The sequence below is a fragment of the Chionomys nivalis genome, chromosome 17 (assembly GCF_950005125.1).
Source record: "Chionomys nivalis chromosome 17, mChiNiv1.1, whole genome shotgun sequence".
NCBI lineage: Eukaryota > Metazoa > Chordata > Mammalia > Rodentia > Cricetidae > Chionomys > Chionomys nivalis.
Window position 1 is genome coordinate 39,102,603 of NC_080102.1, and position 23,587 is coordinate 39,126,189.

Genomic DNA, 23,587 nt, shown 5'->3' on the forward strand with positions numbered 1-23,587 from the left:
AAGGAGACAGGGTCATCCTAGGCACACAAGGTTCTGCTGGATGGTGAAGGGATCAGGGAAAAGAGGGGGTGTGTTCAGGGTTGAGGAGTGACTTGCATCTCTTGTGGCTGAAACAAGGCAGAGGAGTTTACTGGGGCCCAGAAAGGGAGGCTGGAGAGCTGACTTCTCAAAGCCGACCTCCTGACAGCACACGCTACACTCGTGATGAGTACAGAGAGCTGCTTGTGCAGCCGGCCTCCTCTGCGCTCCATCTCCGTAACAGTTCCGGACAGTGTGGCTCTGTGTCCTTTACAAACAAGGAAACTAGTCCAGATAGGGTGCGTGACTTGGCCAAACCAGAGAGCAAGCTCCAGCCTTTCCCCAGCCCAGAGGATGCTCTCAGACTGTGACCCCAACACATACAGCTGCAGAGTTCCTGGGGCCTAGGGAATGGCTCTTGTGATTACTGGCCAGGTCGCTCCTTGTCCTCTGAATTCTATTTCATCTACGCAATGGAATTGGCTTCCACCTCAGATGACATTCTCCTTGGAGGGAGGGAAGCTTCCTGTGAGGCTGGGGGCTGAGCCTGGGAGGGGGTACGCCTTTGTCTTCCAATTAGAAACCATCTGTAAGGTGAGGGGCTCGGTAAAACCCTTGTCACAGCCTATAATCCCAGCAGGTGGATCTCTGAGTTCAAGGATAGCCTTGTCTACATAGTGAATTTTAGAACAGCCAGGGCTACACAGTGAGACCCTGTCTCAAAAACAAAAACAAAATAACCCAAAACCCTTGTCTGAGGATATGGCTAGGACTTCAGGTAAGGAAACTGTGACCCAGAGGTATAGCCCTTCCCTGGGACCGCTGCGCCCTCCAGTACAACTGCTAGGCTAGTTCCATTACACCTCTCCTAACCCAAGCCTGCCCAGGCCCTGACTGAAAAGCCAGGCCTTTGTGGTAGGCGTTCGTTCCTCAGTGGGTGGCCATGGGCTTAGTCATGTGGGCCCTGTGGCATCCCATCCTCCATCTGTCACCTGACCTTCCTCTCCACAGGGAACGTCTAACGGATTGGGATCCATAGATGACATCGAGACAGGTACTGACTGTCTCATCTCTGTCGAGTGGGACACCTAATGCAGGACAGGAGGGGACAGCTTGTCCTTTCCTTCACCCCTGCCTGCCCCTGTTGAGTACCACAGTTCAGAGTCCTGGCTTCTTTGCTCTGTTCATGGGATTCCAGGTTATAGCTAATAAGTGCTCAAAGAGGACACTGCTAGCCCGAGAGAAGGGACACTGGAGGGTACTGGAGTGGAGTCAGGGCCATGAGGACCCCCCCACCCCCGCCAGCTCCAGGCTATCTTCCTTCTTTGACTAGCTCTGAGCCTGGGGCAGGGAATAGGGAAAGCAGGTCCCCGGGAACTGGGGAAGAAGGGAAGGTGTTGGCTTAGTGACTAGGCAACACCCCCACCACACAGGGCCCTTTCAGCTACTGAGCCCACCCCCTCCACAGACTGCTACGTGGACCTACGGGACTCCCCGGCCCTACTCCCCTCCACTCCCACAATGCCCCTGTTCCCTCACGTTCTGGACTTACTGGCCCCCCTGGACGGCAGCAGCAGGACACTCCCCAGCACTGAGGGCCTCGATGACTTCTCAGATGCGGATGTGTTTGGTCCGGAGCTGGACACGCTCCTGGACTCTCTGGTGAGCCATGTTGCTAACTTGTTCTGTGCCTCTAAGCCCGTCGCTCACGAAGAGGCAAGGGAAGGCCCCAGCTTCACATCACAGTTGGGAGGATAAAGGGTCTTGCTGGAGTCTTCAGAGCAGACCCCAGGAGGACTGAGGAGAGAGCCAGGGCCTCCCTCTTCTTGAGCATTTAAGGCAGGCTATGGAGGAATAGCTAGTTCCTAGAATGCCTCACCCCGCAGGTTGGATGGTCATGTTCTCTTCTGACCCCTGACTCTGTCCCCACTTTGCAGTCTCTGGTCCAGGGCGGCCTGCCTGGCAGTGGTGTGCCTAGTGAGTTGCCTCAGCTGATCCCTGTGTTTCCTGGTGGGACCCCACTGCTGCCACCTGTAGTGGGTGGCTCCATCCCCGTGTCCAGCCCACTGCCTCCTGCCTCCTTTGGCCTTGTCATGGACCCCTCCAGGAAGCTGGCTGCTTCTGTGCTGGATGCCCTTGACTCTCCAGGGCCCACGCTGGACCCCCTGGATCTGTTACCATACTCTGAGGCTCAACTAGATGCCCTTGACAGCTTTGGCTCAGCCCGAGGCTCCCTGGACAAGCCTGACTCCTTCATAGGTGAGGCCTTGGTGGGTACACTCTCTCGCTCTACTCCCTTGACAGTGCTTCCATGTCTCAGAGCTCTGCAGCTCTGTGCCTCCAAAGCACATGCCCTCATCCCCATCACAGTCCAGAGCAGTCCAAACTGTCTTATCTCTCCTGTGCTCAGCACTGTTGGAGCCTGAGTCTCAGACTGGTGACTTCATTCTAGATCAAACAGTAGAGCTGTGATAGTGACTCCATCTGCTGCTCTCCCCAGGCCTCCTGAGCCCTGAACCTCCAGACTCAGGTCCCATGGACATGATTCTGATGCAAGGTTCTGAGCTCCCTTGACTCTTCTCTGGGCTGGGAGCCAGAAACATAGGAAATTGAGCAGGCCTCTATAGGGCTGGCTTATGGAGGTCAGAGATCGTCTAGGGCACTCAAGACTGAGGGACCCATGGGATGGCAGGGGTAGAGAGGAGCCAGGGATTCCTTCTGGAGAGACCTAATGGCTTGGAGGCATAGGGTCTGTATGGTGGAGGATCACGGATGGCTGAGGGCCAGAGCAGGGGTCCTGGGGGAAATGTGGGTGAGTCTCACTGTGAGCCAAGCTACAAGTCTGGACTTTCTCCCATGGGCAGCAGGAAGCCTCAGAAGGCATAAGCAAGGGTGGACATGTTGGAGCCTCTTTGCTCCAGGGCTGTGACCATGAAAGTAGGAGGGTGGGCCCATGAAGCTTCTCTGAGGTAGAAATATATGTACGGGGCATCCCAGAAAGGCCCCTTATGTCCTCAGTGTTAGGGCACATGACTCCTGTGTCTTTTTTCCTAGAAGAGACCAGCTCACAGGACCACCGTCCTCCAAGCAGTACTCAGAAGCCAGCCCCCTCAGTGAGTAACTTGAGTGGGGATCCCAGATCAGGCTTCTTACTCATCCTGGGGTTATGAGCCCCAGATTGGGGGTAAGGTGAGCCCTCTGCATTGGTGAGATGCTACATTCTCCAAGAGGGACACCCTCAGAATAGACCAGCCCCAAGTGATCTCCTGGCCCTTCCTCCATGCCTTATGCAGAGAGCACACATTGGGCATCCTTACCCTCTTGTGTGAGGGGGAGGCTGAGCAGCCGTAAGTCATGGCCCTGGTATTATCATGTCTCTCATCGCTGGGCTCAGCCTGCTCTGGATTCAAATAAACCACGAATGAGCAGCGTGTATGTCAACTTCGGCTTAGATGCTAGCTGAGTGGCCCTAGGAAAATCACTGGCTTTCCTTGGGTCTACTTTTCCTGTCTTGATTTCTGGGACCCTGCAGGGACAGCGTGGGTAGAGCCCTTATACAAGCCTACTGGCGTTTCTCTGCCTTCAAGTTGACCTTTGATTCAAGGAAGCATTCTGGGGCCAAGCTGGCTTCTACTCATTGTCCTGCCTTAGCCCAGAGGCCTCAGAGGCAGGCTCTGATGTTAGTGGTACAAGAGTCCCCTTGTACCACAAATACAAGGCCTGGGAAGATGTGATAGAGGGTCCTAGGCCTCAGTTCTGATACTGGGTAGGACAGATTGGAGGAGGGGGTCAAAAACATACCTATTTCCATTGCGTTGGCTGGCCCTGGTGGTCCAGGTACCACTCAGGGCCCAAGATGGCCAACATCCTCCCATTATAGCCGGAGCCCTCCATGCCCAACACCGCCTTGCTCATCAAGAACCCTCTGGCTGCCACCCATGAGTTCAAGCAGGCCTGTCAGCTATGCTACCCCAAAACAGGTAATCTTGCATATGGAGCAGCACCCCTCTGCCCTAGAGATGCTGGGAATCTCAGGAATGTGGAAGCCAGGACCAAAAGTACCTGTCTATCAGTGGGAGATTCATGTAGGAAAACAGGGCCTTCCCCTGAAGGAAAGGAAGGGGTGGGCCCTGATTAGGACCCGCCCTCCGCCAAGCACCACCTTCACAAATCCAGAGCAGACTCAGTATTAGGCCCAGACCTGTTGGGGCCGTCATGCGGTGGGTTCCTTGGAGGGCTTCCCAAGTCCTCTCTCTTCCCAGCAAGAACATGCCAGGGGAGACACAGTGGGAGCCACAGCAACCCAGATAAGGGCGTTGGGTTGTCCTGGAGTTGCATCCCTGTGTGCCCTGTCCACAGGCCCCAGGGCCGGTGACTACACCTACCGCGAGGGCCTTGAACACAAGTGCAAAAGGGACGTCCTTCTCGGGCGACTTCGGAGCTCAGAGGACCAGATCTGGAAGCGCATCCGGCCCCGGCCCACCAAAACCAGTTTTGTAGGCTCCTACTACCTGTGCAAAGGTGAGTGGACTGTAGTGGGGCTGGTGCCAGCCAGGTCTAGCTCCTCCCAGGCCTACAGCATAATGGCCATAGGAGAAGATGAGGGAGCTCAGATAAAGCCCGGGGCCCACCTGAGAGTCAGCCTCTCCTCTCTCGGCCTTGTCCAAAGACAGAGATCACTCAGGATGTCCTATGGACGTGGAGCCATGTGACAGCCTGTACCATCCCATGTGAGATTCCCACAGCCCAGAGACAGCCAGGTTCTTACTCCACAGTGTTCCCAAAGGGATGGGAAGAGTCCATAGAAAACATAGGAAAGGCTTGCAACTATCAGGTTTTTGTTTTTTTTTTTTTAAAGATTTATTTAGTTATGTATACAGCATTCTACCTGCATGTGTCCCTGCAGGCCAGAAGAGGGCACCAGATCTCATTACAGATGGTTGTGAGCCACCATGTGGTTGCTGGGACTTGAACTCAGAACCTCTGGGAGAACAGTCAGTGCTCTTAACCTCTGAGCCATCTCTCCAGCCCAACTATCGGTTTTTTAATGATCACACTATTTTCCTTGTCCTCACTTCCAGCTCCTAGAAATTGGGTCAGCAATGAATAGACCTTATTTGTTTTTTATCAGTTTCTCTGAACAGCTATGAGATTAAGCACATCTGTATTGCAGCACTTTTGACCTCAACACCAGACATCTGCATAAAACCCTTCTGCTCTCTGCCGGTGTGTGGTGGCACACGCCTTTAATCCCAGTACTTGGGAGGCAGAGGCAGGTGGATCTCCGTGAGTTCGAGGCCAGCCTACAGAGCGAATTCCAGGACAGGCTCCTAAGCTACAGAGAAACCCTGTCTCAAACAAACAAAACCTTCTGCTCTCAACACCAGATATCAGGATAACTGTAGGAAAGAAACAGAAGTTTTGAGAGTCCACCACGGCTCTGGCCTTGTGCTCTCACCCTGCTCATTGCAGCTGCACACACAGGCCTCCTAGACCATCCCGTCCCTGAAGCCCTGCCCATGGCTGGAGCTGGAATGAAGGCCAGTGCATGCCCACATCCACATTCCCCACCCGTGGTACATGCTCTGCCCTTCGAGCCTGATGGCCCAGGTCTTGGAAGCCATTCCCTGTACCACTTCCCTCTCCCTCTGCAGCTGAGGATGCAACCCACTCCTTCAAGACCTGTGGCCCGTGTTCCTGACCCTAGTCATGCAGTTAGTCACTTTCCTGGCGAATAATCCTAAAACCCCTCCTCTTTATGGAGATGTGCGTATTCTACAAATCCCTTGGCACACTTTATCTTGCTTGACCTGCACAGACACAGTGGGGGTATGTGGAGGTGCTAAGCACAGAGGTACTGGGGTCTGGTATTGGGGAAAGCATTCTCCTGGGAGGTCAGCACCCTCCAGTGCTCTGTCTTGGTGCCTCCGAGTCCTGCTGCCCACAGTGAATCCCAGGTGCTGTGGACTGCCTCCCCCACCTGGCAGAACATGTGTCCTCTTGTCTCTTTGCAGACATGATTAACAAGCAAGATTGTAAATATGGGGATAACTGCACCTTCGCCTACCATCAGGAGGAGATTGACGTGTGGACAGAGGAGCGGAAGGGCACCCTCAACCGTGACCTGCTCTTCGACCCTCTAGGGGGTGTCAAGCGAGGCAGCCTCACCATTGCCAAGCTCCTCAAGGAGCACCAGGGCATCTTCACCTTCCTCTGTGAGGTACCCACCTGCCCAACCATTTCACCAGTTCCCAGTAGTCCCAGGCACGCTGAAGGCTGGGCTGTGCCTCTGGTCAATTGGTCGTTGTAGGAACTGTTGGCCCTGGAGCCTGTGAGCGTGGTGAGGCGTGACTCTAAAATCACTAGAGCCAGAGACTGTCGGAAAGTTAGGCCTGGGGATCCTATTAGAACCTAGATCCTGTCTGGCTTCTCATTCTACAAAGATGAAAACCGAGGCCAGGAAGAAAATAATAATGACCCTATCTGTTCTTCCTGGGATGCCGTAATGAGCCAGGAAATAGATCTTTATCCATACTTCCTGGGTAGCTCCAGCACACAGATACTGTTCTCATTTACTGGCGATGCTGGGGTTTGAGGTGAGGTGGAGCCTGAGGGCCATATGGCCGAGTCAACTTGCACTCCAAGCCCCAGAGCCTAGGCCCAGATCCCAGGACAAGCCCCCACGCTTTCTGGGGCCAGGTAGACCTAGAAGCTTGTCCAGTGTCGTCCCCAAATGGGTATAGTGAATTTAGCCTACCTTAGCTGTCTAGAGCAAGGTGTCCTCGGCCTGCCTTTCCGCTTCTCCCTCTGCCCTCCACCTGTGTTCCAGGCTGGCTTCCTGTCAGTGACCCAGCTCCCAAATTTCTTCATTTTCTCCCAGGCCAGCTGTGATCCTAGTAGCTCCACTGAGCTTTCCAAATGTTAGGGTTTTTTGTTTGTTTGTTTGTTTTGAGGGGATACTGAAACAAAGACTCCCTATTTGGCCCTGGCTGTCCTGAAATTTGCTATGTAGACCAAGTTAGTATTGAACTCACAGAGACCCACCTGTCTCTACTTCTGAGCACTGGGATTAAAGGTGTGCACCACCATGACCACCAGCTTTTCCTAGTCTTGGCTCTGTAGTTCATTAAAAGTGGAGACAGTGTCATTTTCATCTCTGAGGAGTAAGGGCCTAGGCGGAGGGGTTTGATGGGGCCCCGCCCATGCCAATCTGCTGACTTTTAGAGCAGATAAACTTGTGCTGTCTTTCTTTAGGGAAGAGTTGGCTTGGGAATCATAGCTTATAGCCATAAGACAGGAGCTACTGAACTCATTTCCACCATTCTGTGGCCTGCACAGTGAACCAATGGGATAAAGCAGGTTAATTATTCACAGCTTACAGTTGAGAAAACTGAGGCCCAAGGGCATGGAGTAACTCCTGCCCCAGGCACTGGAGTTGTGTGATGAGGAGACCCGAGGTTCGGTTCGCAGAGCCTGGGTTCTCTTCCACACTCCCCCTACCTAGGGCAGGGCTTACAGAAACCAGTTGTCCTTGCCTAGATGGCCACTGTGGAGTTCTAACTCATCCCCTCCCTAAGTGGCCTTGTGAAGGTCCCAGCCCATGCCCTCCCCGGACAGATCTGCTTCGACAGTAAGCCCCGGATCATCAGCAAAGGCACCAAGGACTGTCCATCTGTGTGCTCCAACCTGGCTGCCAAGCACAGCTTTTACAATAACAAGTGAGTCCTGCAGCTGGGCCGCGGGCCAGACAAGGGTGGGGCGGTTCCTTGACTGATAAGAAAAGGCCTCGGCCAAAAAGGACAGAATGGTGACACGTCCACCCGTAAGGACAGGGACCACATTTGTTGAGCACTTACTGTCCAATCATTGTCTTGTTGTCTTGGGTATTTAATGGTCTCCACAGCCATTTGGGGAGGGGTTCCTGCTCCCCTTGTACAGAAAAGAAAGCTGAGGCTTGGGAAGAGCTTGGTCAGCAGACAAATGTGGCCAACCAGCACCTTCCGTTGTCATGGTTTCAGTGTCAAATGGGATGGGAGGAGCTGGGTCAGGAGGACTCCATTGCCTTTGCTCTTTCTGGTTCTCTGTTCTGCTCCACCATTAGGGTGGAGTCAGGCCCTGGAGATATGCAGTCCTGGGTTTATAGCCCAGCCTGGCCAGGGTTGCTTGTAGGTTGGAGCAGTAGCTCCTGCAGCCTTGTGTTTCCTCTTCCCTGATGTAACGCTGTTTCCATCTTGTTGGGTTCATTGAAGGCCCCTGAGTTTCCCCACCCAGAGGAAGTGCCTCATTATCATCCTCCTGGGTATAAGACCAGCTCTGGGGCAGTGCCTCCTATTCATGGGCTCTGCCTTCTCCCAACCTGTCAATAGATGGGGTCTGACACCTCTGTCAGTAGACAGTTGCAAGCTGAGCTGGCCCCAGAGGTCTGTGATGGGGCGCAAGTATAACAGAGCTGGGACTAAAGTCTTGAGTGTAGGATCCCTTTACCTCCTGTGCCATCCACATTCTGAGATGGGCTACGAGGGCAGGAGGTGCCCAGGAGCAGGCTCTGAGAAGGCTCTCTCCTCAGATTTGCTTGGTACTGGAAAGGTAGATGGAGGGCAGAGGGTGGTGGGGACCATAGTCAGCATCATGCACGTCCCATATGCTCGCCAGGTGCCTGGTGCACATCGTCCGTTCCACCTCTCTCAAGTACTCCAAGATCCGTCAGTTCCAAGAGCACTTCCAGTTTGACGTGTGCCGCCATGAGGTGCGCTATGGTTGCCTGCGCGAGGACAGCTGCCACTTCGCCCATAGTTTCATTGAGCTCAAGGTCTGGCTGCTGCAGCAGTACTCAGGTGAGGGACAGGCAGAGCAGGGGAAGTAGGCTTGGAATTGGCTGGGAGTGAACAGGTCAGGGCCTGATGGCCAACGTAGAGAACCTAAGGTGAGTTCAAAAGCAGGAGGCTCCTGAGAGCTTCCTGGAGGAGCTAGGAACCCTGGACATCACAGAAGAGACAGAATTCTGCTCACAGGGAGCTGTGGGGTCTCTCCCTGTCTAGACCTTGCCAAGATATAGATGGGAAAGCAAGAATGAGTGAGGCTCAGAGCCTGGTAGACTCAGACCTTAAAGCCTAACCTGCTCTAGCAACTCCACCTGCTGCCTGGGTAATGACCAATAACATTTCTCCCTGTGCTCCTTCTGTTGGTCCAGCAAGTCAGCCAGTGGATTCTCAGATATTCCCGTCCATCTAACTACTCTTCCGAGCACCCTCTCTGTCAGGGTATCCAGCCATGAACTAACGAAGACCCTCACTTTTGAGGACTTACATGGAGCAAGTAAACTAAATCCTAGGTTCAGGGACTGGAGAGATGACTCAGTGGTTAAGAGCACTGGCTGTTCTTCCAGAGAAACTGGGTTTAATTCCCAGCACCCACGTGGCAGCTCATAGCTGTCTGTAACTCTAGTTTCAAGGGATCTGATACTTTCACACAGACATACACGCAGGCAAAACACCAATGCAAATAAAAATAAATAATTTAAATCCTAGGTTCCATCTGACCTAGGATGCATATTCTCTACCACCTGTTATGATTTTATTAGCATTATTTGGTGCCAGGATAGAGCATATATTTATTTGTATATATGACAATCAGTATAGATGCTATGTCTTAGAGTCAAGTGTGGTTTTTTTGAGTTTGGCTTTTTGTTTTGTTTTGTTTTTTGTTTTAACGGGAAAAGGTTTCTCTGTGTAACCCTGGCTGTGCTGGAACTCAAAGCTGGCCTTGAACACAGAGATCACACCTGCCTCTGTCTCTCAAGTGCTGAGATTATAGTGCCTGGCTGAGTCAATGGTGTTTTGACTTCAGCTGTGCACCGCTGGTTGTGGAGGCAGCGATGGGAGAGGGAGGGAGGAAAGCATTCCTAAGGCGGTGAGAACTGGCCTGTCTAGGGAAGGGCAGGGACTGCTCCAAGCAGCAAGGGCTTGAAGAGAGTGGAAGCTCAAGGTCATCAGGGGTCCCAGTGTCTGAGAGTCTCTTGGCCATAAATAGAAATATAGTCACATACTGCATTGATGTTTTAGTCAATGGCGGGCCAAAGGACAGTGGTCTCACAATATTATGATGGGGCTGAACTGCAATGAATTGTAGTAAATGAACAGCACTGTTGCTCATTCTTGGATTTGCTATACTATATCTTTATTGTTGGAGTGTATTAAGAAACAAATTAAAATGCTGACTATGTATCCAAGAGATGACTCACAAGATAAAGGTGCATGCCACTCAGTATGACCTGAGTGAAATCCCCAGACCCACAGTAAAAGAAAACCAACCCCTGCAAGTTGTCCTCTGATGCCCACACACCCGCCTGCACCACATAAACTAAATAAATGTAGTAAGACGGTTGCTTTTAAAAGCCTGCCCTGTGATGCTGGCACAGCCTCGTCCTGTTTACAGCATCTCAGAACAAAAGCCCATCGTTGATATAACACATGACTGCAGGTGGCATTACTCTAAAACTGCTATGCAATGCCAGGAGGGGTTTTAGGTGCAATGGAGTTCCAGAGTCTGATCGGCAGTTTCCAGGCCATGCTGGCTGCTTGGTGGAGAATGGAGGAACTAGGACATCAGTGGAGACCCCAGGGAGGATGTAGCTCATACCAGGTGGTGATAGCAGAGGTGAGAGAAGTGCTCAGATTCTGGGTAGACTTTGAGGTGGAGCCAGCAAGGTTTGTTGACGGACTAGATGTGAAGTATCAAACGGAAAGTTATATCAAGGTCAGTGCTGAAGTCATGGTGCCTTCCATATTCTGAGAAGAGGGGTGTACAGGAGCGTGCTTGGGGGGCTAATATCAGGGATCTGTGTGGGATGTGGGTTCCAAACTGTCTCTTGGACCTCAAGTAGTGATGTTGAGTGGGCAGCTAGAGGTGGCAGGCTGTAGGTCCAAAGGGAGATGTGGGCTGTCGATTTGCATTTGGGGGTTACCAGCAAGAATCTAACGTCAAGTGTGGTATGTAACCCGGGTAAGCAGTGAACAGAATGATTGCAGCAGAGCCACAGCCACAAAATGATTAGATAGCTGATTGTAGGAAGGCACTAGGAGCCAAGGAGCTGCAGGGAGGGCAAGATTCAGGACGGCAGGAGCGGATTGGTACTTTGGAGCCATCATGCTGGGACATTTGGGGACATTGCCCTTTGGGACTGGCAGTGAAGAGCCATGTCCTTTGGTGAGCCCCAAAGACAGTGGCTTTGGGGCTGCCAAGCAGGATTCTGTCTGAGCCCCCAGTGAGAAAGGGCTTTGGGAAGAGCCGAGCAGCTGGATCTACGAACGGGATGCTGGCTTGGGAGTCAGGAAGCTTTCTTCCTATGATACAGAACAAACAGGTCCAGAGAAGATGAGTTTTTTTCCTGCGATCCTGAGTTTTCTGTGGCTGGGACTGGCTGGGTGGGACTCCTGTTTGGACCTCATCCCAGCATCCCAAGTGTGCTGTGTCTCATCCTTTGCCAAGGCCCGTGTTTTCTTCCACCCTCCACAGGCATGACCCACGAAGACATTGTTCAGGAATCCAAGAAATACTGGCAACAGATGGAAGCCCATGCAGGGAAGGCCAGCAGCAGCTTGGTAAGGCCCTGGGAGTGGCGGGGGCGGAAGGGGGGCCATCACAGGAGCTGTCCATTTCCTTCTACTGTGACGTGATCCAGAGTAGCACTCTTCCTGTATCCCTGGAGTTCACATTTCACTACTTGCTTTGTTATCTGAGTGTGTGTGTGTGAGAGAGAGAGAGAGAGAGAGAGAGAGAGAGAGAGAGAGAGAGAGAGAGAGAGAAGGGAGAGAGGTTTCCCGTGTGCAAGTATGTATTTTCACATACATATATACATTTATATACATATGTGCACACTATTTTTGGGGGGTTTCCGTTTTGAACCATCTGGGAGTAAGTAAGAGAACTTGCTGCTCTTTCAGGAAACCCACATTTGATTCCCAGAACCCACATTGGCTCACATCTCTTAACTCTAGTCCCAGGGAATCTAATGCCCTCTCCTGGCCTCTGTAGGTACTACACACAAATGGTGCAGACACACATACAAGCAAAATACCCATACACATAAAATAATAACTTAAGAAAATTTTGTAATGAGGCTACTTTTATATAACCTCAGTACCCATGTAACACCAGAAAATTAATTGCTAGAACACTACTATTCAGATTCTGTCCCCTAAATTCTAAGTGACACACTGTTCCGCTGGCATGTCTTTTTCATCCACTTTAGTCTCAAACGTTCCTTCATGGGTCTTTGTCTTCCTGACTGACATTTTCAAAGCTTCTGGTTTTACTCCTTCCCTGTGTGGTGGAGTGCCTGTTTCCTCCTGCTGCACAGGCAAAGCCATGGGCTCAGCTTACACATCAGGAGGCATGTCATCTCTAGCTGTCCCATTGGTGGTGGTAACTGTGATGGCTTGATTGCAGTTCCCCAATGTAGTTATTTTTCTCTACTGCAATTAGTAAGAACGTTCTGGATCAGTAAGGCGTGCCTGTCATCCCAGCACTTGGAAGGTGAGGCAGAATTAGGTACTAAAGGTCAGCCTCAGCTACTTAGTGAGTTTGAGGCTAGCTTGGGCTATATGAGACTATCTAACCTGCCATCCTGCCCCTCAGAAAAGCCTTGGGGAGATGCCTTGAGTCCAAGTGAATGTCTCTATAAGCTCCAAGTGGTGCCCACGGATTGTGTTGTCGCTTCTCTCCTGTCTCCACTGTGGGCTGACTATGTGAGCCCCTGACATAGTACTGAATGTGTGCCTGGTTTCTTCCCGTCTCTATCACTCCCACCATCCAGTTCCCCTTAGAGTCTTCATTGTAAAGCCCACCAGCTGCCGCAGGGGTGAGGCTCACAGGAACTGTCCCCAGCTTCAGCCTGTTGAGGGATGGCCCTGTGGCTCAGTCATGAGGGCTGAACTTGTCTCCTAGGCCAGACCTTTCTAGATTTCTCATTTTCTCTCTGTCTCTCTCTCTTTCTGTGTGTGTGTGTGGTTTTTCGAGACAGGGTTTCTCTAGTTTTGGAACCTGTCCTGGAACTAGCACTTATAGACCAGGCTGGCCTCAAACTCACAGAGATCCACCTGCCTCTGCCTCCTGAGTGCTGGGATTAAAGGCGTGCGCCACCACTGCCCCTCTCTAGCCACCCCCCCCCCCAAGAGCCAACATTCGGCTGGGCAGTGGTGGTGCACTCCTTTAATCACAGTACTAGGGAGGCAAAGGCAGGTGGATCTCTGAATTCAAGGCCAGCCTGGTTAATATTGAGCAAGTTCTAGGATAGCCAGGGCTACACAAAGAAACCCTATCTGGAAAAAAAACAAAAAACAGAACAACAACAACAAAACAAACAAACAAACAAAAAGCCAGCAGCCTTCAAGAACTTATGAAACTGGTTCCCCACTCTACCAATAGGAGCCATTCCCTTACCTCTGACCAAAGGGGCACCTATCAGCATGTACTGACCTCCAGGCTCCTTCAGTATCACACATTTCAAAGTCCCTGCTAGTGGACTAACCCTCCTCCCCTCCCCTCCCTCCAGCTCACAGGCTTCCCTCCCCCAGCTGCTCATTCTCCTTGTGACCCTGCCATTCTGCTTCCTCTCCTCCCATCTCTCTCTCTCTCTCTCTCTCTCTCTCTCTCTCTCTCTCTCTCTCTCTCTCTGCCTCTGTCTCTTATGTCTCTTATTCTTATTTCTTTGAGATAAATCTTGCTACAGTCTGAGCTGACCCTGGACTCAGTACCCAACTGCCTCAGCCTCTCAAATATGGAGATTACAGACATGCAGTACTATACTCAGCTGCCCAGTTTTCTTTCTCTTCCCTGCTTCCCTCTCATTTTTGCTCCTGGCCAAGAATCCAGCAGGGACATTGTGGTGGGCTCAGGTGGGTCCTTTTGGGTAGTCTTCTAAAGAGAGCACAGAGTCCTACCCCCCTCCATCCTTCCACGTCCTCTCTTCCTAACCAGTGGTCAGTCCTTCCAGAACCACCCAGGGCCAAGGGTGGTTTCTGGCTGATGGTGCTTTACCCCTCCCCCACTGCCAAGATTCCTCCCTACCCACCAGGACACCACCCAGGCCTAGCTCAGGAACTGGCCCAGGCATGAGGCGCTTGCCTGCTTACATCTTAGAGAGTAAAGTTAGTAGGCCTGTGAAACCAGGGGCCACCAGGGCAGATACTGCTTGGGCCCAGTGCCGCTGACTTACCATGTTGTCCCTTGAAGAAGCACAAAAGCTCTTGGCAAGGAGGGGGTAAGGAATTGCTCTGAGCTGCCTCTGCTCAGTGAGATGTGTGATCCCTGTGCTGGGCAGTGCCCGTCACTATTCTGAGGGAACTGCTCGGGGACAGATGCACCTGCTAGCCTGAAGAAACCAAGGGCTGCCCCGACAGGCAGTCCTACACCCGAGCCCCTGGGCAGGTGGAGAGGGAGAGGGAGTCTCTAGGAACAGAAGGGGCGGAAGACAGCTAAAACAAGTTAGCCAAGGCCGCCTCTTACTCCCCACTGTGTCCTAGGCACAGAAAAGCAGTTCTTGCCTACAGAGTAAAGGCAGGGACAAAAGGTCTGGAAGAATGGTGGGAAAAGAGCCTCAGACTAGCTGGACGTTGCCCTGGGGAAGAAGGGTCCTGAATCTAAGGCTGTCTGTCCTCCTGTCTAAGGCCAACTTCCGACCTCTGAACTCCTCCTCCGCTACATACCGGGCACTTAAAACTGGTTGGTCAGACAGGTAGTTTAGCCCCTGAGAGTGGCAGCCTTGTCATAGGAGAGCTCTAGGAGCGCCCCCTGCAGCCTGAGCTGAGACCAGTGTGTGCAGGCCAGAGGCGGTACCAGGTGTCCTCTATGTTCTGCCTTTTCCTTTAGGCGAAGTCTCTTGCTGACCCTAGGGCTTGCACTGCTTGGCTATGTCCTGTCTCCGCACCACCAGTGCTGGGGGGTTCCAGGCATGTACAGAACCTCACCTGGATTTTACTGAGGTGCTGGGAATCAGACTGTGGTCTTCATGCTTATGTGGAAAGCACTGTTATGTGCTGAGACATCTCTCCAGCACCTGAGCTGAATTTTGAAAGACATTTTTTAGAATAAGTTGCATGAAAAATCGAGGAAGGGCATTCCAGGTAGAGACTAGCACGTGACACAGCATGCTGTGTCCAAGGACGGGGCCTGCTACATTTTCTCTTTCTTCGTTTGTTTTCATCTGAGTAGTTTTTATGCAGCACAGATATGTGTGTATAAAAATGGACATATAAATCAAAATTTTTGTTGTTTTGAGATTCTCGTTATGTAGTCCAGTATTTCCTGGGACTAACTTTGTTGATTGTTTGTTTTTCTGGGACTGACTTTGTAACCTATGCAAAGTCTGTTAATTTTTAGAAATCTTAATTTATAGTAGTCCCCCCTGCCTTAGCTTCCTAAGTGATGGGATTACCAGCATAAGATACCATACCTGGCTATAAATTAATCATTTACTAATGATAGGACATAAAGAAATGTCTTTTAAAATTATTTTTTGGTACACATATAATTTTATTGTTTATTAAGTTGAAAACATTAATGAATGTGCTTGTTTAATTTTACATAAAGAACTACGCAGTGGCTGAAGAGTTGAAACTACAGAATGTATAGAGACAGCACATCCTGGAATTGATCAGTGTTTTGTTTTTATAGTTGTTAATGCTGAGAACATCACAGTGCATAAGTATGTAGTACAGAACAGCAGGAGTGTGTTCAAAACCATGTCAGATTGATGGAGATTCAGTGATAACCCACACCAAGATTTATTCAATCATTTAAAAAAAGAATCTCAAATGAGAGTTAGAGACTCAGATGACTCAGCCGTTTAGAATGCTTGCTGTACCAGGTGTAGTAGCACGCGCCTTTAATCCCAGCAGAGGCAGGTGGGTCTCTGCTCAAGGCCAGCGTGCTTTACAGAGTGAGTTACAGGGCAGACAACACACAGGGAAACCCTGCATTAATAAACAACAACTTTTGCAGAAGACCCAGGTTTGGTTCCCAATACCTACATTAGAAGCTCACAGTTGCCCGTAAGAGCAGTTCACCTGCATTGCATGCACATGAAGTACATAAACTCCCAAATGTGCACATGCATGTACACACACACAACTTTTAAAAACGAAACTCGAGTGAGCAACTCAACAGCAATAATTTTAAAACTGACTCTCTCTCTCTCTACCTCCCTCTCTCTCTATTGCTATGATAAAACACCACAACCAAAAGCAACTTGGAGAGGAAAGGGTTTATTTGACTTAGGTATCCTGAGTCACAGTTCACTGGGAAAAGCCAAGGCAGAAAGCCAAGAAGGACAGGAACCTGGAGGCAAGAGCTGATGCAGAGGCCATAGAGGACTGCTACTCCTCATGGCTTGCTCAGTCTGCTTTCTTTTTTTTTTTTTTTTTTTTTTTTTTTGGTTTTTCAAGACAGGGTTTCACTGTGGCTTTGGAGCCTGTCCTGGAACTAGCTCTGTAGACCAGGCTGGTCTCGAACTCACAGAGATCCGCCTGCCTCTGCCTCCCAAGTGCTGGGATTAAAGGCGTGCGCCACCATCGCCCGGCTCTGCTTTCTAATAGAACCCAGGACCACCAACCCACCAACAATGGGCTAGGCCCTCCCTCATCAATCAGTAATTAAGAAAATGTCCTACGTGCTTGCCTACAGCCCAATCTTATGGAGACATTTTCTCAGTTGATGGTCCTTCTTCTGAGATGATTATAGCTTTGTGACCACATGTTAAAGAGCTATACTGACGGTGGCTGGAGAGATGCCTCAGAGGAATAGAGCACTGGCTGCTCTTCCAGAGGTCCTGAGTTTAATTCCCAGCAACCACATGGTGGCTCACAACCATCTGTAATAAGATCTGGTGTCCTCTTCTGTACTGCAGGATACATGAAGGAAGAAACCTATATACATAATAAATAAAAATCTTTAAAAAAAAAAAAGAGCTATACTGACTAAGAGCACATACTGCTCTTGCAAAGGACTTAAGTTTGGTTCCTAGCATCCATGTCAGCAGCTTACACTGCCTGTAATTTTAGCTCCAGGGGTATCTAACCAATGCCTCTGACCTCCAAGAGCACCCACACACACGTACACAAACCCACATGTATGTACTTAATTTAAAAATAGCCTGGGATCCAGGCAAGGTGGCACATACCTTTAATCTCAACACTCAGGAGGCAGAGGCAGGCCGATTTCTGTGAATTTGAGGCCAGCCTGGGCTACAGAATAAGTTTCAGGAAAAAAAAGGCTAGGATGGTATCACGTGCCTTGAATCCCAACTCTAGGAAACAGACTGATCGGTCTCTGTGCGTTCAATCCCAACTTGGTCTCCACAAGTTCCAGAATAGCCAGTGATATAGTGAGACCCTGTCTAAAAATAAATAAATAAATTGAAAATAAGTCGTTCAAAGGAGGAGTTATTCTATTCAGTGGTTGCATAAGCCAGGCCTCCATGAAAGTAAAGCTAAGTGAGGCCCAGTTGGAGATGGCAGAAAGACTCCCCGGCTCGGGGTCCCTACCACATCAGAGGGCACTGTCTGCCAGCAGAACCGAAGAGTATGCTAGCCCATTTAAGACTTAGTGGTCCCAGGACTTCCAGAGGCCTAAGGCCTGGTGGCTATAGCTTCACCAACCTACTCCCCCGTCTTCCAATAGGGTGCCCCAAGGACATATGGGCCCAGCACCTTTGACTTGCAGATGAAGTTTGTGTGTGGTCAGTGCTGGAGGAACGGGCAGGTGGTGGAGCCAGACAAGGACCTCAAGTACTGCAGTGCCAAGGCCCGGCATTGGTGAGATACGGGGCAAGACGGGGCACTGCCAGAGTACCATGAGGAAGGAGGCCAAGACTTGGGAGACCAGGCCTCTGAGAGAGGAAAGACGGTCTTATAACTTTGAGGGTTTCTCTCTGATTCTCCCCAATGAGTCCCATCTTTGATCTACAGCTGGACCAAGGAGAGGAGGGTCCTTCTGGTGATGTCCAAAGCCAAGAGGAAATGGGTGTCGGTGAGGCCATTGCCATCCATTCGAAACTTTCCACAGCAATACGATGTGAGCACTTTTGGGGTGGGCAAGAGGCTGTAGGCCTTGGAAGGCGTCTAACTGGCCAACACAATGACACAGCCTTGTGGGACTCAGCAGGCTTTCCTTTGTCCACCCACAGCTCTGCATCCACGCTCAGAATGGCCGCAAGTGCCAGTATGTGGGGAACTGCTCCTTCGCACACAGCCCTGAGGAGAGGGACATGTGGACCTTCATGAAGGAGAACAAGAGTAAGTGGTAGACTTGTCCTGCATCACTTCATTGCTAATACCTCCTGAATCCTGCTGGGGCCTTCCCCAGACCCAGCAGGCCCTGTTGACTAGGGGCTTCCTGTGAGTGGTTAGCATAGCAGCAGGGCCTAAGATGTTTGTGCCAAGTCCAGCAGGGATCATGGGTAGAGTGTATGGGGGAGCCCCCTCACCAGTCACACTGTCCCCTGCCCAGTCCTAGATATGCAACAGACCTATGACATGTGGCTGAAGAAACACAACCCAGGGAAGCCTGGAGAAGGGACACCCATCAGCTCTCGGGAAGGGGAGAAGCAGATCCAGATGCCCACAGACTATGCTGACATCATGGTAAGCCCTGCCCACATGTTGGGCCAGGGCCAGTTGGAAGGGCAGCCTGGAGGGGCTGTGTGGGGTGGAGGTATGGAAGTTGGCACCCACAAAACTCTGCTCCCAGCTGGGCTACCACTGCTGGCTCTGCGGCAAGAACAGCAACAGCAAGAAGCAGTGGCAACAGCACATCCAGTCGGAGAAACACAAGGAGAAGGTCTTCACCTCCGACACTGATGCCACTGGCTGGGCCCACCGCTTCCCTATGGGCGAGTTCCGACTCTGTGACAGGTGCCAATGGCAGCATGACGGGGCGGCACAGAGGGGCAGGTAGAAGGTGGGCCTGAAGACAGGGATGTTGTGACAAGCCCCATTCCCTTGACTTGGTTTATCTTGGCTATGAGTACAGTGCAGTCCTGGGGGTGGTCAGGATGGAGGGATGGGTTCAGTCCTATTACCTCTCCTTTACAGCATGGATCAGGTCCTAGAGAGTGCTTCTGTGTCAGGGCTTCCCTGAGCTAGGACCTGAGCTGTCTGGGGAGAGGTACATCTTAGAAAGGTTGAGTTAGCCGCAGGTAGGAAGGCATATAGCTCAGGCAGTGAGCCTTCTACCACCTACAGGCTCCAGAAGGGCAAGGCCTGCCCAGATGGGGACAAGTGTCGCTGTGCTCATGGACAAGAGGAACTCAATGAGTGGCTGGACCGGCGCGAGGTGCTGAAGCAAAAGCTGGCCAAGGCCCGCAAGGACATGCTTCTGTGTCCACGGGATGATGACTTCGGCAAATATAACTTCCTGCTGCAAGAGGATGGGGACACCACTGCTGCCACCCCAGAAGCCCCCATTGCTGCAACTGCTACTGCCGCCACCACCACCACTGGGGAGTAGGGCCAGATCCCAGCTGTGGGCAAAGTCCTGGGGTCGGGGGTGGGTTGGGGACAGAAAGCCTTACAGAATGGCCAGGGAGGGCAGGTTAGTTGGGGGCAGGGGACTACCCCATCTGGCAGTCTCCAGTCCCCTGGGTCCCTGTCCATCCTTTCCACCCCCAACACCCCAGGTGTGTATACCCAGGTCATGTACTACAGCCCCAAGTGGTCCCAGGGTCCTTGTCCTGTCAAAATGGGGGCAGCCCCTCCCTAAGTCTAGCTCTCCTGGTTGGAGAGGGAGGGGCCTGGCTGACCTCTCCAGCTTCAGCCTACAGCTTTAATTCTGTCTGCTCCTAAAGGGCTGGGGAGCCTGGGGTCCCCACTTGAATCTGCAGCAGGAGGGTCCTTTTACCTTTCTACCTTCTCCTCCCTTTCCCTGGGGGAAGATCAGGACACAGCAGAGGGCAGGAGGCCCTGATTAGCTTAAAATGTAGTTGTGAGTGGAGCTGGAGACACTGTACTGGTCACCTGGGGCCTCAGTTTCCTGCTCTGTGAAAGGGGCAAGGGCGAAGGCAGATGATCTCTGGAACTAGACCAAGGTGTCTAGGTGCTCCTAACAACCATCCCATACCCAGCCATCTTGTGAGCCACTATTGAAGATGCAGCCCAAACCCTGTTTTGCAGAAAGGAAAACTGAGGTCTAGCAGGAGGAGTGATTTGCCCGGGGTCTCTGGCCCTCAATTTGGTGCAGATCTGGGATGTAAACATTGGTCAAAAGACCCCATCCATTAGCAACTGGAGCCGCTGGACTCCTCAACCCCATATGGCATTCCTGGGAACCAGGGAAGGGCTGCTGAGACAAGAATTGGTTTTGTTAGAACCCTGTGGGGAGATATTGTTGGGGTAAGCACCAGAGGTTCTATTTCCAAGAGCTTTCACAGAGAGATGGTAGAATACAGGCACCATGAGCTCATGTTCTGCACAAGGTACAAGGCATGGGGAGAGTCCAGGTAATGAGAGCAGGGAGGTAACCTGGGATCTATGGGCCACTATGTGACATAGCTTCTCTTTCCTGGGGACCTACTATAAAGACCCAAATGTTTCTCCAAAAGACCCAAATATACTATTACACCAATCTATCCAAGCCCCACTCTATGCCTAACCCTGCTAGCTGCCTAGGACCCTAGCTGACCCCCAGCCCATGCCTCCACCTACCAAGGTCTCTTCCATCATCTGAAGTGTGTACACCCCTTCATCCCCTGGCTCCCCAAGACATTCCAGAATGTTCCACATCATTATAAGAAGTGGGGCACCTCAGAAGGAACCAGAAACTAAGGCTAGCTAGGAGTGAGGTGGAACAGACACTCTTTATTTTTCCTGCAGCCAGGGTTGCTAGTCCTCGATGGCATAATGATAGGCACCTGCGCATAAGGGCCCGTTCCTCATGCTGCCACTGCCCAACCTTATCCCAATAACCATGGCATGTACCTTCTCTCCCCTGCCCCCTTCTCCTACCCTCAGCTGGCCAGCATGGCAGAGTCTGGGTGCTGTGTGGCTGGAGATGAGGTGAGACCACATCCAAGGTGGGGGCTGTGGCCATGAATGTTGATGATACTTGTTCTCCTGACCTGTGGTGTTGCAGTCTGTCGTCACCAGCCTTGTTTTTAGTGTGTATATATGTCGCCCCTGTGATGCATATATACACAGGTATTAAATATATCGCTCTATATAATATTATATATGTGTGTGGTATCCAAGGGATCTCTTCTAATGAGGGCTAAAGATAAAGAATTTGGAAAAAATGCAGGCATCCTTGTGAGTTTTGAGGTACTGATGAGGTCATCTAGCTGTTTAGGGGACTGGACCCATGGCTCAGAGATGATTTGGGCAGAAAGGGCAGGGTGGCCCACACCTGGGCCCTGCTCTGGCTGCTAGTTTTGTTTCCCACACACCCATGTCTAGAGGGGAGTACCAGTGTGCTCAGGAAAAGGACATGGGTAGCGTTTGCTTCCCACCAGAGAAGGGTGAGTTCAGACTTTTACTGTTGTTCATCTGTCCAGGGGTCCCTCTAAGATCTGGACTCCCTTACATTCTAGACCCGATCCCTTGCAAGGATGACCTGGGGTGGGAGACAGCAAAACATTTTAAATGATGAATGCAGTTAATCGCTTCTAGCTGGAAAGCTAGAGTTGAATGGGGCCTAGGAGGCAAGAATGAGATGGACAGTAGACATGGAGTGGGGCAGTGGAAGGGGATGCTGCATTTATCAGCTGGGCAGTAATCAATCTAATGGTCCTTTTAAAATGTCTGTATTAAAATTTAAGAATACCACACTTTAATATTAAATATCATAAGGTATAGTATCTTGATAATAATGTAGATGTTTTAATAACAATTTTTGTCCTTAAAATAAAATGAGAGAGAAACTTGCTTCTTTTAGCCTTTGTTCTAGAAAACATACGTGTGCACTTTGACTCTTGTCCCCCAGGTGTCGCTCCTGTTCCTCCCTACTGCATCTACTCAGGGGGCCAGGGCTGCCCAGGACTGCTGGGACAGAGCTGGCCCCAGCTGGCTGTGCCTGGGGCAAACATTCCAAGGGGTGAGGGGCAGTGTCTCTGTGTACACATGGAGACCCAGCTGACCCAACTCAGCAGCACCTTGTTAGCAGGGACAAGCTGTGCCCTGTACAAGTGGTCGGTCCTAGGAGCCACCCTTTGCCAGCTTTCATGCAGCCTGCCTGCTCACAGCCCTTCCTGTGGGACTGCCTGTGCCTCTTGCTTTTATCATGTGCCACTCTAGATTCTGTGCCCACTGTGGGTGCGTCCAGGAAGGTGAGGGGTCATGCCATGCTTTACAATGTGATCCAGACTGCAACCTTGATCCTCTGGCTCAAGGAAGACCCAAGGTTATATGAGAAAGTTTCATCACCTTTTATTTATTTGTTTGTTTATTTGTTTATTTATTGAATTTTTGAGACAGGGTTTCTCTGTAGCTTTTGGTTCCTGTCCTGGACCTAGCTCTTGTAGACCAGGCTGGCCTCGAACTCACAGAGATCCGCCTGCCTCTGCCTCCCGAGTGCTGGGATTAAAGGTGTGCGCCACCACCGCCCGGCTCATCACCTATTTTTGTTGTTGTTGTTGTTTTGTTCTTTTGCTTTTTCCGAGACAGGGTTTCTCTGTGGTTTTGGAGCCTGTCCTGGAACTAGCTCTTGTAGACCAGGCTGGTCTCGAACTCATAGAGATCCACCTGCCTCTGCCTCCCAAGTGCTGGGATTAAAGGCGTGCGCCACCACCGCCCGGCCTCATCACCTATTTTTGTAGGAGTGGATGCACCAGCCTTGAACATTTGTCCCTGCCTCTGCTTTACCAAATGCTGAAATTATAGGCCTGTGTTACTATGCCCAACAGCTTCCTCAACTTTTAAAGACTGGGCATCTCTCTGATCTTGCGGAAGTGTTTTTCAAATCTCCTGAGGTATGTTCAGTCTAATGTGAATGTTCACCAGACAGTCTTACTATAGAGCCCTGGCTGGCCTGGAATCGTTTTCCCCCTCAAGACAGGAGTTTTCTTTGTAGCCCTGGATGTCCTAGAACTCACTCTAGTTCAGGCTGGCCTCAAACTCAGAGATCCACCTGCCTCTGCCTCCCCAAGTGCCAGGATTAAAGGTATGTACCACCATGCCTGGCTGGAATTCTTATTGTAAACCAGGCTAGACTCAAACCTGCATGGATGATCCTGCTTCTGCATCCCGAGTGCTGAGATCATAAGTGTACTTCACCGTGCCTGGCTTGCCAGTTAACTTTAATCTACTGGATACAGTGGCCTGGGAGCAAAGGTCCTGGACCTGTGAATTCCCTGAAGACAGAAGTTCTTTTGGCCAGGTATGCAGGAGGTACTCAAATTAATAAATGACGGAATGAGAAAAGTAAGACTTAATCTCAGTACTTGAGAGGCAGAGGCAGGCAGAGGCCAGCCTGGTCTACAGAGTGAGTTCCAGGACAGTCAGGGCTATACAGAGAAACCCTGTCTCAAAACTAAAAACACAGCCGGGCAGTGGTGGCGCATGCCTTTAATCCCAGCACTAGGCAG

General features: G+C 51.1%; 1 protein-coding gene across 2 annotated transcripts in view; it reads left to right on the forward strand.

Annotated features, from left to right (window-relative positions):
• Zc3h7b (zinc finger CCCH-type containing 7B) overlaps window positions 1-21,929 on the forward strand; it is a 52,736-nt gene extending 30,807 nt beyond the window's left edge. For both annotated transcript variants that reach the window (XM_057791676.1, XM_057791675.1), the window contains 16 exons: window positions 1,030-1,072; window positions 1,487-1,680; window positions 1,956-2,277; window positions 3,073-3,131; window positions 3,899-3,998; window positions 4,378-4,539; window positions 6,033-6,238; window positions 7,636-7,736; window positions 8,671-8,852; window positions 11,533-11,618; window positions 17,695-17,828; window positions 17,982-18,087; window positions 18,200-18,308; window positions 18,523-18,656; window positions 18,763-18,926; window positions 19,257-21,929. In XM_057791676.1, the coding sequence (XP_057647659.1) occupies window positions 1,030-1,072; window positions 1,487-1,680; window positions 1,956-2,277; window positions 3,073-3,131; window positions 3,899-3,998; window positions 4,378-4,539; window positions 6,033-6,238; window positions 7,636-7,736; window positions 8,671-8,852; window positions 11,533-11,618; window positions 17,695-17,828; window positions 17,982-18,087; window positions 18,200-18,308; window positions 18,523-18,656; window positions 18,763-18,926; window positions 19,257-19,521 (2,367 nt within the window). In that variant the 3' untranslated portion in view covers window positions 19,522-21,929. The remainder of the gene's footprint in view (window positions 1-1,029; window positions 1,073-1,486; window positions 1,681-1,955; window positions 2,278-3,072; window positions 3,132-3,898; window positions 3,999-4,377; window positions 4,540-6,032; window positions 6,239-7,635; window positions 7,737-8,670; window positions 8,853-11,532; window positions 11,619-17,694; window positions 17,829-17,981; window positions 18,088-18,199; window positions 18,309-18,522; window positions 18,657-18,762; window positions 18,927-19,256) is intronic.
• Window positions 21,930-23,587: the final 1,658 nt, after the last annotated feature.